General features: G+C 45.9%; 1 protein-coding gene across 1 annotated transcript in view; it reads right to left on the bottom strand.

Moving 5' to 3' along the window:
* Positions 1-17,357, bottom strand: part of LOC146868716 (uncharacterized) — a 56,671-nt gene that overhangs the window by 14,560 nt on the left and 24,754 nt on the right. The window contains exon 3 of the mRNA XM_085616055.1: positions 15,284-15,808. Within this exon, the coding sequence (XP_085472181.1) occupies positions 15,284-15,808 (525 nt within the window). The remainder of the gene's footprint in view (positions 1-15,283; positions 15,809-17,357) is intronic.

Below are 17,357 nucleotides of genomic sequence, written 5' to 3'. Positions count from 1 at the left end.
GGGAAGAGTTCTGCAAGGAATCCATTCCCCTTTGAGAATGTTCAACAAAATATGTTTAAGAGCAGGAACTGGTCCCTGGACCACTGCCTACTCTTAAACAAGCAATGGCATAGCCAATAAGTCTCACTTGTGGGCCCTTATACGTATTTAGTTATGCGGCACAATATCCTTGGTGCAACAACATCAACTGTTGCATGGCTAAACACTTATAAGGTCCGAAAGGCGAGACCTATTGGCTATGCCAATGCTTGTCTCTTCAGCGACTAACTTTTGAACCCTCGGGCTGTATATTTCTTTTTAATCACCACAGGATTAATGGACATTTTTGCACCACTTATGGTCATTCTTAGCTGCTATACTATCTTTGTTTCTCGCCTTTGCAGTTATCTAAGATGCTGGAAATTCAGTTGTCCTGTAGAGGACTCATTGATTTGTCTGTCCAAAAAGAGCAGAAACATCAGCATTATACAACTGGCATACTACTGGACTCAATTATAAAATGTTGTCTCTTGCCCTGCTAACTTTTTTTGCCACTGGTATATATTTGTTTATTTGCAGACCAAAACATTTTTTAAAGTGCCTCAAACTGTTTGGTGGAGTTTCTTAAAGTACTGATGCGCCTCTGGAGCAGACGGGACTTCATCACAGGCATATAGGGGAGCCCACTAGTAATGCAGGCGAGGGGCGTGAAGCACGGTGGGGAGAGCACTAGTAATGGGCACAGCTGGGCGTCCATCACTCTCTTGTGGGAAGCACACAGAGGAGTGCACTAGTAATGCGCGCGTGAGTGCTCTCTTGCGAGAAGCGCATCTCTGAGGGGCAAGATCACGAAGGGGTCGAAGCACAGCTGGGGATGGGTGGAGGTACTCCAAACTCGGATGAGCAGTACATCAGAGGGTGGAGGAGGGCGAGAATCACGCTAGGATTGATGGAGGCATTTGCCAGAGTTAGAGCTATTGGTGTTCTAAATGTATATGTTTTTATTTATGCATACTCGTTTCCTTCCCTTATTGTACTCCGCTGCGCTAAGACAATAAAGGCGTGAAGTACACTCTGAAAGTACCAGATGTTAAAAAAAGCTTCACGTGGCTTTCGGGTTCCTTCAAAAAGAAAGTGTGGGGGTGGGTTGATTTAGAAACAGAGGAAAGCGAGAGGAGGAGGAGGGTAGTGGGTTTTAAAAGAAAGGCAAGCTGGTGGGTTTTAAAATATCAGATGGGGCGGGGGTGAAGTAGAGGGCATGAAAATTTTGCAGAGCTCCTGTTTTCCACAGAACATTACAGTGTCTTTGTGCTACCCAAGAAGCCATATAACCCAGCTGTGAGTGCAGTGCGCAGCTGCAGACATGTTGATAGAAGCAGCGACGGGAGGTGGTGGTGGTGGGAGGGCAACGCATGGAGAGATGGGGTAGCGACTAGCGGGGGTGAAGTAGAGGGCATGAAAATATTGCAGAGCTCCTGTTTTCCACAGAACATTACTGTGTCCTTATGCTACCTAATAGGCCATATAACCCAGCAGTGAGTGCAGCGCGCAGCTGCAGACATGTTGATAGAAGCAGCGACGGGAGGGGGGGCAACACATGGAGAAATGGGCTAGCGACGAGCAGGGCACAGAAGACACTAGCAGCTGCAGGCATGTTGATAGGAGCAGAGACCCATTCCAGCAAAACACACAAGCACATGTTAATTTAATAGCAAAGAGTGCCAGGAACCCAGCGCCTAATGTAAATAATGAAGAAAGAACATTGCACGAACCGTGTGTTTGTGAAGTGTGTGCCCCTTACATTAAAGCACGGCCACACTTCCAAACAGAAATAATAAAAAAAATATAATGTGAAAGAACATCGCACAAACCGTGTGTTTGTGAAGTGTGTGCCACTAATTACATTAAAGCACGGCCACACTTACAAACAGAAATAATAAAAAAAATATAATGTGAAAGAACATCGCACGAACCGTGTGTTTGTGAAGTGTGTTCCGCTAATTACATTTGCTCACTTTGCCACTGGATTCAAGCTAGCCTGGCTGATGACGGCTGATTAGCCAGAAACCGGTCCCAGGATGCTTGTTTCCAGTCCAGGGAAGACATGGCTTGGCAGTGCGGGCTGGACTGTTCCCATGAGGCACAGGGTCAGACTGATTTGCAAATGGCCATATCTGAACTGGGGTGGCGGAGTGAGCTAAAGAATGATGATGGATTAAACCCAGATCAATTGACTGGGGGTGAGTGCTTGCAATGTTCAACACTCCATCCATCATCCCCTTTGGTTTTGCTTTGTTCGCCCTAAGTTGGTAGGGTATGTCCAGATGTGGGTCCCTTGCTCACTTTGCCACTAGATTCAAGCTAGCTTGGCTGATGACAGCTGATTAGCCAGAAACCGGTCCCAGGATGCTTGTTTTCAGTCCAGGGAAGACATGGCTTGGCAGTTCGGGCTGAACTGTTCCCATGAGGCACAGGGTGAGACTGATTTGCATATGGCCATGTCTGAACTGGGGTGGCGGAGTGAGCTAAATAATGATGATGGATTCAACCCAGATTAGTTGACTGGGGGTGAGTGCTTGCAATGTTCAACACTCCGTCCATCATCCCGTTTTTTGTTTTTCTTTGTTCGCCCTAAGTTGGCAGGGTATGCCCAGACGTGGGTCCCTTGCTCACTTTGCCACTGGATTCAAGCTAGCCTGGCTGATGACGGCTGATTAGCCAGAAACCGGTCCCAGGATGCTTGTTTCCGGTCCAGGGAAGACATGGCTTGGCAGTTCGGGCTGGACTGTTCCCATGAGGCACAGGGTCAGACTGATTTGCATATGGACATATCTGAACTGGGTTGGCGGAGTGAGCTAAAGAATGATGATGGATTAAACCCAGATCAGTTGACTGGGGGTGAGTGCTTGCAATGTTCAACACTCCGTCCATCGTCCCCTTTGGTTTTGCTTTGTTTGCCCTAAGTTGGCAGGGTATGCCCAGACGTGGGTCCCTTGCTCACTTTGCCACTGGATTCAAGCTAGCCTGGCTGATGACGGCTGATTAACCAGAAACCGGTCCCAGGATGCTTGTTTCTGGTCCAGGGAGACATGGCTTGGCAGTTCGGGCTGGATTGTTCCCATGAGGCACAGGGTCAGACTGATTTGCAAATGGCCATGTCTGAACTGGGGGTGGCGGAGTGAGCTAAAGATTGATGATGGATTACTCCGTTCATCATCCCCTTTGGTTTTGCTTTGTTCTCCCTAAGTTGGCAGGGTATGCCCAGACGTGGGTCCCTTGCTCACTTTGCCACTGGATTCAAGCTAGCCTGGCTGATGACGGCTGATTAGCTAGAAACCGGTCCCAGAATGCTTGTTTCTGGTCCAGGGAGACACTCCGTCCATCATCCCCTTTGGTTTTGCTTTGTTTGCCCTCAGTTGGTAGGGTATGCCCAGACGTAGGTCCCTTCTTCACTTTGCCACTGGATTCAAGCTAGCCTGGCTGATCACGGCTGATTAACCAGAAACCGGTTCCAGGATGCTTGTTTCTGGTCCAGGGAGACATGGCTTGGCAGTTCGGGCTGGATTGTTCCCATGAGGCACAGGGTCAGACTGATTTGCAAATGGCCATGTCTGAACTGGGGTGGCCGAGTGAGCTAAATAATGATGATGGATTAAACCCAGATCAGTTGACTGGGGGTGAGTGCTTGCAATGTACAACACTCCGTCCATCATCCCCTTTGGTTTTGCTAATTACATTAAAGCACAGCCACACTTCAAACAGAAATATTTAAAAAAATATAATGTAAAAGAACATCTCACAAACCACGTGTTTGTGAAGTCTGTTCCGCTAATTACGTAAAAGCGCAGCCACACTCACAAACAGATATAATTTTAAAAATACAATGGAGTGTGCAAAGTAAACATCTAGCACAGAGAAGGGCACTGTAATACATGCAAACAATGCCGCTCCGAGGCTCATTAATTCCAATTGAAATTGTTTTTGGGCAGCGGGCGGAAGCCAATTGAGAACAGCCTGCTTGTTCTGTTTACGCCCTGCCTGCAGCTGTGGGAAGAGGTGGAAGAGGCAGCGGGCGCTATGAGGAAGGAAGCCGTTTTAGGCAACTTCCCTGTTTGCGCCGTGCCTGCCTGCTGGAAAGAGATGGAAAAGGTTAAGGGTGCCGTGCGGAAATAAAGGTGCGCATGCTGTGTAATAAAGCGCCACGCTTGTAACAGAAATCAAATGGCACACTATAAACAAGCTGTCACCATTGCACGAAAAACAACAAGGACGAACGTGAAAGCAAAGACGGGGAGAAAGAGAGAAGAAAGCTGAACAGGGAGGGTGTAGGAAAACAGAGTGGAGGAGTGGGGAGAAAAGGACGAGAGGCTACGGGGCGGGAGGAGGGAAGCATGGTCAGAGAGGAGAGGTGGGGAGTGAGACAAGCTGCGAGACCCTCTCTGTGATGGGGGAGGGGCATTGAAGCGAAGCGCGCGCGCTTGGCCGAGCGAGAGGAAAGCCAGATGGCGCTTCTGCTCGTGCCTGTGCGCGTAACCGCACACTGTATGCCACACAAAGCTGTGGTCGGACTTTTAAAACTACACTCTTAAATCTCTCAACAACGCAGCGCATGCGCTGGCTCAGGCGGGACCTAAAAATTTTACTGAAAAGATGACTTTTCTTTGTTTTGAAAATGCATTTCGTTTTCCTTAAAGGCTATTCAAGACTTGTATTTTTTTGTACATTAGGAATTGTTGTTTCCTAATTAGGATTAAGTAAGAATCGCAATTAGGAAATCGCAGTCTCTATATTTTGGACATATGGCTCACTATCCCTTAATGATATTCAAAGAGTTGGGTACGTTGTGGCTCCCTGTTCGGGGCCTCAATGACGATAAACAGACTACTTTAGTGAATCCCTGTCTGGTTGCTTGACGAGTATAAACATTCTGCCTTATACTAAGAATGCATTTTACTTTGGGCACCTGCAGGTTGTGGGCAGCCATGGAGCTGCTTGGCACTGGTTCGTCCTTGTGTCTTCACCCAGAGCTGAGATTGTGCCTTTGCTGGAGTCTCCTGTGCCCTCATCTACCCAGGAGCCCACATTTGCCGGAAGTCCCTACATCTGTGGGTTCTCACATCCCGCAGTCACTAAATAACTGATGTATGTGTCTCTCTTCTTCATTGACTTTCTAGTTCAGTGCCTCTCCCTCGTGACACCCTGCAGCCCTTTTTCTCTGTCATCTGTCTTTGATTTACAAGTTGTTTTTATTTTTTTTAGGTTTGCAACAACAACCTCATCTCAGTTTAAAAAAAATATTCGCCTGTGATGGAAATCTCTGCAGAAGGCAAACGTGGCATGAAGATTGATTGTGAGGTAGTTTCTCAGATGAGCGCTGCTCAAGAATGTACCAACGGTCTTAAGGACCTAAGGCAGGTTTTACTAACATTTTGCACTTGTTCGCATCACAAAAGTGGCGCAAGCCAGCACAAAATGTTGTCTTTCGTAGTTTACTTTCCAGTGCAAAACTTGTTTTGCACCAGAAAGTAGTCTAAAAGTCAACCAAACCAGCTCAAAGCAATGCTTTGAGTTACTTAAGGCCAAGGGGGTGTTTCATGGGTGGTTCTCGAGCGTTCCCAAGCAACCACCCATGCTTTTTGATACAAAAACCCTATCTACTCACAATAGTAGTTAAAAAAATTAATGCAACTTCAAAGCAGACATTTGAAGGAGAAATTTTCAATTTCCCCTTTCTTTTCTGAATTTGCTTGTGCGCTGCACCTCCACACACCAGTAGAGGATACTCTATTGCTTTCCTGAGAGATTATCTTCACTGACTCTTCTATGAGGCGGAATAACTGGCCCAGTCTGATTGGTTGGACAAATGAACAGTAAGGTTTCCCTTCCCAGCAGCTCAGTGACCATCTTGCGCACCTGAACCTAGCTACATCCCGTCGCTGTGGTCAATCCTGACCGTGGAGTTGGTGTTCAGCCCATTTTATTGAAGGTATGACTATGCCTGAAAGCCTTGCTGAAGGTCTGCTGACCTGCTCTTCTGGAGCTGCTGCTAACCTAACTATGCTTGGAGGCCCAGGCAGCCCAAGCGACCTGAGATGCAGACAAGAGCCTGAAGTCTCCTCACCCCCTTACCACGATTCTGGGGGTCACTAGCTGAAGGTGCAACCTCAGTGAAAACTGATGTTTGTTAACATCTACTGAGCCCCTTAAATTCCTCACCAAAGCTGTGAGAGTGCAAAGAGTTTGCCGCTACTGAGTGCTAGCAAGACAGACAGTGAAACACTCATTGTACCAACTTTAAATATTTTGTTTATTGCTTCCTGATGATGCCCAGCGAAGCAGTCTAGCACTTCGTTGCTTTTACATTTACACTCTCTGCTGCTGTACACAATGCACCTGCCCCTGTTGTGTAGTGAAATGCACCTTGACTCCTGGTCTCGTACGCCACTCCCTCGCTGCTCTGCTCCTCAAGACTCTGCCATGTTCTCTGCCCTCGAGGCATCAGGTTTGGTCCTGCTGTCTGGTGACCGCTGCCTGGCTTGGTATTTAATTTTGTTGGTAATCTTAGTCTGAAGTAATCTTTTTTGGGTGCAACTTTGTTTTAGTTTTGTTTAGTTCAGTGTTCCTTGGCATCTCTGTTTTAGTTGCTTCATTTAGGGGTTGGTTTTCTGCCCCCCTGCTCCCACCATTTTAATGCCATTTGTACCATTCCCTCTGGTTCCCTGCACCCACTATCTCAACTCCCTGACAGCCCCGCCCACCTCCCAGGACTACTAATGGAGGCTGCTTTGCGACCACGCTGCCAGTACGCCAAAGGCACATCAAAGGAAAGTCCGTCTGTGCCAATCTGTGCCTGGACTGTGCCCAGTGACAGAACACCTGACGCTCCCACCACCCACCCGCCGATACACCACCGAGGAGCTCCTGGACCTGGACACCAGACATCAAAAAAACAGTTGCTGCACATCCTCCCTGCGATCAACCAAAGGACCCTTCACCTAAAAACCATTGCCACTTCTACTGTAACACAGGACTGCCAGCCTGCACTGGATCCTGCACCGCTTCTGCCTCAAGTCCACGAACAACCCACAACCACTCCAATGCATCCTATGCAAACATGCCATGGAATATGGGACACTATCACCACCCTCTACCCAGAAGTTGCCTTCATAACTGAAACCTGGCTCAAACCCTCCACGAACCCTGACATCACCACCGCAACACCAGGCAACTACACGACCACAAAAAGAGGCATCCTCGCATAGAGACTCCCCGGGCCCCAAACAGCTTTCTGCAAAGCCATCTCCAATTTCATCGCCCCCTAACCATCAACTCCTACCACTACGTCCTACCCTGAGATCCCAATTTCCATGTTGACGACCCCAACAACACCAACTAAACAATCCTACTGGAGAACCCTAACTGGTCACCGAATCCATGGACAAAGCTGGAAACACTCTCGACTTCGTTTTCACCTCCTGAAACAGAATCAAATCTAGTCATGTCACAAAAGTAACCTGGACTGACCATCATTCACATCATCTCCGATGCTCAGCACACCATCAATAAGCATCACAGCTACTCCCACCTCAGCTCAGCTGGAGCAAGGTAACTAAGACAGTGGACACAGGCCCTCAGCACAACCCAACTCAAAGCTTCATCAAGCCTTTACCAGGCCGTCCAGTACTTCTCTGCATGGATCACCAAATGCACTGACAGAATCACCCCACTGAACCCAGCAAAAACCAACAAAACCTCAAATAAGCCAGCTGGTACACCCCAGAACTCAGAGCCACCAAGTACAGCTGCTACCAACTTGAGAAACAGTGGCGAACCACAAGGAACCCCTCCAACAGAGCTGCTCACAAAGCAGCCCTCAGCAACTACCATCTGTGCATTAATGATGCCAAGGAAGCAGTCATCTCAGCCAGTATCAATACAGCAGCCAACCACATAAAAGAACTCTTTAAACTAGTCACAGAGAACACCATCCACCCCCTTCCAAGAACTCTGTGACAACCTCTGATTACTTCCACAGCAAAATTGCCATTATCTACAACAACTTGGACCCCCAACCCACTGCTATCAACCCGAACAGCCTCAACCAAACATCGCATATCAGTCGAATGATCACCACCTGGTCTCCGCTCACCACTCAGACCACCTTGGCCATCATGTCTTCCATCCACTCAGGGGCACCCACTGCCCCGTGCCCCCACCAACTCTTCAGCTTCAGAGCCAACATAATCAGCACGGAAATCACCAGCATCATCACCACCTCCATCTCCACATAGCCTTACTGGACAGATGGAAACACGCAGAGATCAGACCCCTCCTAAAGAAACTCTCTGCAGACCCCAGCAAACTCAAAAATTATCTACCAATGTCCCTGCTCCCTTACTCGGCCAAAGTACTCAAGAAGGCCATCAACCAACAGCTCACCGAATACCTGGAACAAAACTACCTACTTGACACCTCCCAATCAGGATTCTGTGCCAACCACAGCAGTGAGACCATGCTAATCGCCACCACAGACAAAAGCAGAACCTTCCTTGACTGCAGAGAGACTGTGGCACTGATCCTCCTTGACCACTCTGCTGCTTGTGACCCCGATTCCCACCACACCCTCATCATCAGAATCTAAGATATCGACATACAGCAAAAAATCCTCAAATGGATCGCCTCCTTCCTCACAGGATGCACTCTGACCATTCGGCTGCCTCCCTTCATCTTCGAACCCAAGGACATCATATGCAACATACCCAAAGGATCATCCCTCAGCCTCACCATGTTCAACACCTACATGACCCCCTTCGCAGACATTGTCAGATCCAACAACCTCAACATAACCTACTATGCAGATGGCACACAACTTATCTTATCGCTCACCAAACACACCTCCACCACAAGAAACAACTTCTGTGATGCCATGACCAACATTGCCAACTGTATGAGAGACAACTGCCTTAAACTCAACTCTGACAATACAGAAGTTCTGATCTTCTGGAAGAACACTTCCGTATGGGACCACAGCTGGTGGCGAACAGAACTTGGACCAACAACCACACCAACAGACCAGGCACGCAACCTCAGAATCATCCTTGACAGAAAATTAACCATGAAATGTCCAGTCAACGCAGTTGCCGCCTCCTGCTTTCACACCGTTTGCACGCTCTGCAGAATCTTCAGATGGATCACAGTAAACACATGAAAGACCGTCGCTCAGGCCCTCTGCACCACTCGCCTTGATACAGCAACACTCTCTATGTCGGCATCCCCACCTAGTACATCCAAAAACTCCAGACCACACAGAATGCTGCAGTCAGACTCATCCTGGACCGCACCCAAATGGACCCGCACCACCCCCACCTTAGAAACCTCCGCTGGCTCCCCATCCAGAAGAGATGCAAGTTCAAGTGCCGCACGCACACCTACAGAGCCCTACATGATCAAGGGCTGCCCTACATCAACCAACGACTGAACTTCCATCTACCCGCAAGACACCTGTGCTCCTCCTCACTAGCCCTGGCGCACCCCCTCATCTGTCGCAGCTGCAGTGGCAGCTGCTATTGCATCGCCACCAACACCTGGAATAACCTGCCTCTCCATCATCGAACAGCACCCTCCCTGGCGGCCTTCAGAAAGAAACTCAAAACCTGGCTTTTCGACGGAAACGCCGCACACACCGGGATATCCTTGGGGGTGGCAGTGCTGTGCTATATCAATGCTAATTGATTGAGTGATTGATTGATTAAATGCCTGACATGAACTGCAAGACCCTGTTGTCTTCCTGTGAAAGTACCAAGAATACTTTAACTCGAATTTCTGTTGTTGCGTATTCTATGTGGTATTTAGATGTGTGCAAACCTCTAGGTTTGTGAAATTTAACTACTACGGAATTGCTACCAATTAGCCATATTTGTGGGATATAGTGATCTCCCTTTGTTAAAATGTTATGTCTTGTTATCAACTGAGCTCTCCAGTCTGCAACCCTTTGTAACTGTAGTAACAATTTACACACTGTGTTGGATTTGTATTTCTCACGTTCACAGAGCATTCCAAGCTACAAAAAGATTTTACATTCTCACTTTAGTCCTTTAAGTCCCAATCCATAACAGAAGTACACTTCTAAAGCCCTCCTGGGCCTCAAGGAAGGCACTTACTGACTCATAGGGTGTCAGGTAGAGTCTAGTCCAGGTGCCACTGATCAGCTGGGTACTTGCAGAAAAGGCCTGAAGGAGTTTATGGTGTTGCTGTAGCTTGAGCAGGAGGTCAGCCTTATGAGCCTTGGCCTCCACTTCTTTGTTCTGGGTTCCGGAGGGAGGTAAGGGCACTTAGGCTCTTTTAAAATCTTACCAGTTTCAGTACTCTTGTGATCTTCCACAGATTCAGGAGTATTTTGGGATGGGTACCTACAATGAGCTAGTGGATTGGAATGACCCACTAACCAGTAACCAGGCTAACCTTACCCACTTTGGCCCTTTTTAAGATGACTGAAGTCTTCAGCCACACTCAAATTGGGCTCGGAGGGCTGGGGTCTGTGCATGTTGAGTATACTATGGAAATCCTAGTGTTCTCTCACAGCTAACACTAAAATCCAGTTTCAGGCAGTCCAGTACCCCCAACAACCTCAGAGACAGAATGCTGGTAGATAAAATGTTGCGTTTTCAGCAACAAGACAGTGGATATACTCATTTTGCTTTGGCCTTCTCTTTCCCTCCTTTGAAGTGAACCCACATTTTATATGTAAACCCAGCTCTGTGTGATAATGTCAAAAAGAGGCCCAGTGTGATTATGGACTGACTGGCTGGTGGGACAAAAGAAGGGCCCTGCCCAAGTGTCAGGCACATGGGCCTGTGATAGGAGAAGCCTGTTGGAAGTACGCCCAAAGTGTCATATGTTGACACTCCAGCAGGATCTGACACTGATGTCAAGAAGAGGCCCACTGTGACAGAAGCCATTCAGGCTGGGGGCGCCTGAAGCTGACTGTCTCCTTACAGTTTGTTCATCATTTCTCTTGCTTTTAGTTCATCTTTTTCAGTTCAGATTTGTAATTAATAATTTCTACACTTAGAATTTGAGTACCTCCTCGTTTAAACAATGAAAACATATTGGATAAAAACACTATAGTAAGCACACTTTATATTTTCACGAATACAGAGGTACATAAATAAGGATCCTTGTTCGAGGTTAAGGGGAGCAAGGGTTGAGCTGGGGAAACAAAATAGGTCCAACATAACTCCACTTTCTTCCCCATCTAACTCATTAGAAAGGTGATTTCAGATTGCTAGCTTCAGGAAGCTGTGACCTGCAGAATTGGACTTTTTAGATCTGTATAGACATGTTTATTTTGTGGCGCCCTCGACTTGCTGACTCATGGGCACTAAAAACATACTCAACAGGAATCAACTCATGAGCCAAGGAAGCGCAAGTGAAAGTATGTATATATGAAAGAAGGCACACATAAAACAAGAAGTTCAGATTTTAGGTCTTTTAAAAGAAGGCTGCAAAATATGTCAGGTTTTCGCTGTATCTGTATAGACTCGTGATAAGAGGCTAAAGCATGAACGAAAATGCTTCACTCTCCCAACATGCAGAAGAAACTAAACTGAAAAGTAATGCATAGTCTTTAATTACAAGTTTTATTGTTTTTTGTTGGTTTGATTTTTTGAACGCCAACGGGTTGCCCAATGCCAATTAAAGGACAATGGCATTGTCTAAAATGGTTGGCTGTGGTCATACTCTTTCACGATGGTCGAGGACATCCAGCTTTAGCAGGACACATAACCACTGTACAGTTTCCTGCAGGTCTATCAGTCTGTGCCATTTAAATGTCCCTTGTGCACTCTGTAGATCTCTAGCAACAGCAGAGACCTCTAAAGCACTGCTTAAAAGGGTAAGTCACTCTACAGTGTAGGGAAACTACGGTCCATAGTATGGCCTGATAAATAACTCCCCCCTCATAGCAATGACCACCACATAGGCCCTGATTCCACATTGTTCTTCACTGTTTACACCTATGTATGAAGAACATGCCTAACTTGTATGAAATTCTTAAAGAAATCGAGAGCGGGTGTTGCAAACTACAAAAGTCCTCGTCTTCCAGGAAAACTCGCACCTGCAAAATTTACGCATGTGAAATTTCCACCAAGTGGAACGTTGGTCAGATGGAATTTTGTCCAAGATGTGTGATTGATCACGGATATCTGCACCTCAGTCTCTTAGTGAAGTCATCAAATATATTTCCCTATTGGTAGTATGGGGCTTTGTTAGATGAGTTGAAGCGTTTTAAGGGAGTTAACATCAGAAATACATTTCAAAGTTGTGAAGCCAGTGTGACTTCACGATGAAGACCGGGAAACAACTAAATAAAAAATAAAGGTTTATTTTAGGACATTTATCCATTTGGTATATAAGCAAAGTAAAAAATTGATTCAAAAGGTCTACTAATATAGTCTGAATATGCCAGAAAGTTAAATTGAAATAAAATGTAGTACAAAATAGTAACAGCCACAATACAAAGAAGCCCAATTGTTGCAATAAAGTGTTCCATAAAAATCTTTCCTTTTCTAGGCTAAACATGGAGTGAGACCAGGATTTTCTGAAGGGGATTTCTTGCCAGAAACATAGAAGGAGTCAGCATGGAGTCAAACTTCTCTGGAAATCCAGGTAAAATAAAAAGAGTGTTTAGCATGAAGCATTACACTCAAAGGAAACCCAGTAGAGAGATCTGTTCCCTCTCAGAGTCAATGGAAAGCAGTGCTTAATTTGTAAAATAATAAGTGCAAGTGCTCCCAATGTTTCTTAAGAGGCCACGCCCACTTTCCCCTGCTCCACCCATTCCTTCAGTGGCTCGGCCCACATCTAACACTAGTGCAGCTGAACATCCGGTGTAATGCCTGATCTGAATTCCAGTGACCGAGCCTTCCTTAAGTAAAGTTTTGCTAGGAGGTTCTCACCCTGATTAAATATGGGGGGGGGGGATTAAAGATAAAAGTGCATTTTATAGCACAATTTTGGCACAAAATGGTAGTTTGGTGGAATAAAGCACTTTTCTGTGGTGACATGATTTGAGCAAGCAGGGTAACGGTGTTTGACCTCAGGTTCTCAAGTTTCACACTGTGCCATTAAGCCAAAATGATTAGATGAGTATCTCTTTCTGACAACACGTCTTAATGCTTTTTCCTTAGTTCATATCGATGAGAATCGAGCAGAGGTGACAAGCAGAATCAGCATTTTATTTCTGGCAGTTTTTCATGGATGCGATACCCGGCTGAGGGCAGAAAAGCACTTCTCAACACTTCAGACTACATTATACTTGTTTTCATCCAAAGGGAGATTTGTCGGATTCACAATGTGCTGAGCCCAGGAATTCAAACTGGGTTCCTTGTGTTTCATGATGGGCAACTACAATCAGTAGACCATATCATCACATCTTTTGAAAGCTCACCATTTTTTTTGTGTGGGCATGCTTTGACTAAATGAAAAAAAAATATCCATGCACAATTTAAGCTGAAAAAGTACTCAGACCCCTTCGCAATAACAAAAGTTTAGTGAAAGTTGGATTTATTTGAAAATCCCCTATTTTGGCTCAGATACATTTTATATTTTAAACAAAAATTGATTCTGCAGCTACAATACAGCAAGTTTTTGGAAATTATATGCAGAAATACTTTCATGCCATTAACTAACCTCCTGAAGCCCATCAAAAGTGAATCCTTTTTATTGTGGAAGGTGGGTACCGTTTTAAAAAGCTTTTCTTTGCTTATGGTTCTCGTCACCCCATCAGCCCGTCTTTTCACTTCAGTAAAGTCAAAAGCAACTGGAACATTAGAAATGGCCTTCTCATATAGATATCTGCTATTCCTTTTGGCCAATGGCGTAACAAAAGCACCTGCAGCCCCGGTGAGGGGGCCCCTAGTTCCAGGGTACCCCCTCAGCACAGTAACCTGGTCTGAGAGCACCCGAGTGCGGTCGGAGGGGCCCCCTCCATGTACTTTGTAGGGGGGCCCTCTCAAGTTGCAATCCTGTTTGCCCCACCTGAGGTCCGCAGACAGTGTGAATTGGTAACAGGCACAAAGAAAAGCAAACACTACATAAATGCGTCCAGTCCTTACATGATCCGTGAGGAGTGATTGCTGGTCATAGTGGGTCACCGTTGTGCGAATCAGATTAGTGCTCCAGTCAGCTTGTGCTGGCCACGCAGGTGTCTCCAGTCCCGCGTGCCATGAAGTGCCTGTAGTCCAGCTGCTCCCAGTAATGCTACCACGCTCATGCAGCAAAGCCATTAGAGTGCTGGCAGCGTTTAAAGAGTGCAGAAAAACACAGGCACACCCGCATGGGACAATGACTGCAGGTGGTGGTGGGCCACGAGCACATCAAACGCAGAATTATAGACAGCTCCGCCTGACTTCAGATCAGTGCGAGCTGATTAAAGAAAGCATGCTACGCACATTTAATTTGCTCTATGACGTTGTGGAAAGTTTGGTCTGAACTTTCCCAGCCTCTCTCAACCCAGCTCAGCCATGAGCCCGCCCTCAGCCAAGATTATCCAATGGCTATTACACGTGAAAGGCAGGCGTGCACTGCTGACATCACAGACGTGATGATGATGCACATTCAACATGCCTGGACCAAGGTGGGCCAGCCTGTGAAGACATAGCAGGCAGACACCAAAGAACGACAGGTACATATATTTTTAATTATTACCAGGCCTACCTCCCAGGGGTAGTGGTGGTGAGCACCAGAAAGCAGCGGCACAAATTAATCACTGAGGGAAAGTTTGCCTAACTAGCTACGGAAACACCAATTAAATATAACAGTAGCTTCAGAAACATTCATATCTCTCTCCCACCACCAAGGGCCAATTCAGTTTCTGCGTGTACGAGGAGCAAACATACTCGCTAAAGTGTCATCTCTGTAGGATTAGGCATGCAGCTGGTAGCCTTGGGCATCTCTTCCCCCAGGTACCCAATAAACAGAAGACCTCCTTTCATCATCATTTTTCTGAGTTTGTTCCTCACAGGCCTCACTATCAGTCATCTAATACAAACAACAAGCCTTTCTCTCACAAAAAGCACGATAACACACCTGTAGAAGAAAGGATCATGGCAACACAAAAAAATAAGCATTGTCAAGGCCAAATGTCAAGCTAAGCTCTCTCGAAAATCAAAATGTAGGACTGTTACAATACCAGTTACTAAGATCATGTCTGTGCAGGGAGAGAAAATAATCAGTAATGTTGGTTAACCATTGGTCATATCGGCCGTAGGTGCTGCAACCAAAGCTGAAAGTATTAAAATCCTACCTTGCAGAAACTCTGAAAAGTCTTGAAGCTCACAGGTACAGTTCCAGGGATTTCCTGCCAATTTCACCATGGGGTATCTACGATCATCAAAAACATTCCTTTTTAGGGTTGTAAGTCTATTGTCCGATAAGTCGATCTGCGTAATCCTAGGTAGGCTGCTGAAGCTTCCACTGGACACTGAACGAATTTCATTCTTTGCTAAGTTTAAAATTGTTAGATTTAAGAAGCCAGAAAGCATGTGTGGCCTGAGTTCTTGAATCTTGTTCCCAGTCATTGTTAGGTTGTCCAAGCGTCCTGGATTGAAAAACCAGGAGGGGACAAATGTGTTGAGGTGGTTTCCATACAAAGCCAGCTTGGTGAGGCCTTGGAAGGCATGTAGCGCCCCGGGCTCGATTCTTGTGATACCGCTGTTTGCAAGAGTCAGACTGGTCACAGATCTCAAATTTGCACTCGTGAAGACGGTCGAATTGATGACCCCGACATTCGTTAATATAAAAAGGATGGACTTCAGGTTCTCTGGAAACTCTACGGATGAAAAACACAAACATTCGTTAGGACAGAAAAACTGAAACACATGAAATGTTTCCAATTATGTAACTTTTTTCCAATTCTACAATAAAGTCGGTTTCTAATGTAGAATCTATGGTAGTACTGTGATTATTAAATGACTATTGTAAAGGAACAATCTGAAGGCACACTATACTCTGTCCAACACCAAAGCTGAGAAGTAGTGGGTTTGTGGTTTTTGTTAATTATTCCTGAGTGTCGTCGAAAGAGAGTTCTGTCAATTGAAAGGTCAAAGAGGATGACACAAAATTGCTAAGACCTTTTAAATGTCTTCAAAGCAGGGTTGGCTGCACACTGCTCTTTTTCATTCAATATAATCTTGTTGCCCTAACATATTTTCCCCAACCACCCTTATTCCTTCACATCCTGGTACCTGTTCCCTCTTCTGCGGCTCTACCCACCTCCAGATTTTGAGCACGATTGGGCCAGGTCAATGCGAGATCAGCCTTAGGATACCAGTTAATAGTGGCAGAAACTCACTATAAATATTGTAAAAGGGTCATGTTTCAGTTTATGGGAGCACACAAGGAGGCAAAATGCTATTTCGCCTAGAACACTGGAAATCCTTACACCTTGTCTAAGAGGGATGAAACTTTTTAACTACATGGGTGATGATTTAGCGGCGGGGCTGGCTCATAATCTGAAAGTGGGGTCATCTCACTGTGGATAGTTTGACCATGGTGATGTTGAAAGAGGGCTCTTAATTTATGGATTTTCTGCCAACTCAGGCCCCTAGATTGACAGATCTACATTAACATCTAAACCAGCTTGTCTCTGAGGCACTCCATGCCAAGCTGACTAGGGTGACCAACCATCCATAAATTTCACAGACCGTTAACTGAAAGTCACATCCGTTGTCTGTGACGAGCCCTCTTATGGACGCCTTTTGACCGTAATTTGGGGGATTACAGTGACCTACACTGCTCCCCTTTGGGAAGCCTCCCTGCTAGGGCTGCTTTGCACTCCTCTGTGCCCAACAGCAGCCTCTCACAGACTGTGATGGACCCATTGTCATTCTGCCTGCGGCTGATTGTGGCATACAGAATGACAATGGGCCAGTCTGGGCAATTAAGGCATGTGGTGAGCCAGAAGGCAAGGGAAAAAAATGTAACACATTAGATGGAAGTAACATTATCCAGTTACTTTTAAAAAACAAGCATAAGCAATTGGGTCACACATTTGTACAAGTTCGAGCTTTTGGCTCTGAAAATAACAATGTTTACCTAATACAAATTCATTTTGACTTGCACTTATGTTGGTTGTCTATTTACTTATATATTATTGTGTCATCTCCTCTGGTATGTCTGTAAACCTTACCTTTTTTCCCAAAGTTTTGTCTTGAATTTTGACCTTTTGTCCTGAATTTTTGTCCTGAATTTTGACCTTTTGTCCTGAATTTTTACACTCACCGTCCTGAATGTGCACCCATGCAGGTTGGTCACCCTAAAGCTGACAAATAAGGGGTTGGCACAATCCCTCTATTCGCTGGGCACTGAAGTGAGCCAGA

Source organism: Triturus cristatus, chromosome 1_2, assembly GCF_964204655.1.
Source record: "Triturus cristatus chromosome 1_2, aTriCri1.1, whole genome shotgun sequence".
NCBI classification, from domain to species: domain Eukaryota; kingdom Metazoa; phylum Chordata; class Amphibia; order Caudata; family Salamandridae; genus Triturus; species Triturus cristatus.
Note: the sequence above shows the minus strand (reverse complement) of the source record. Positions and strands in the feature narration are given on the sequence as shown.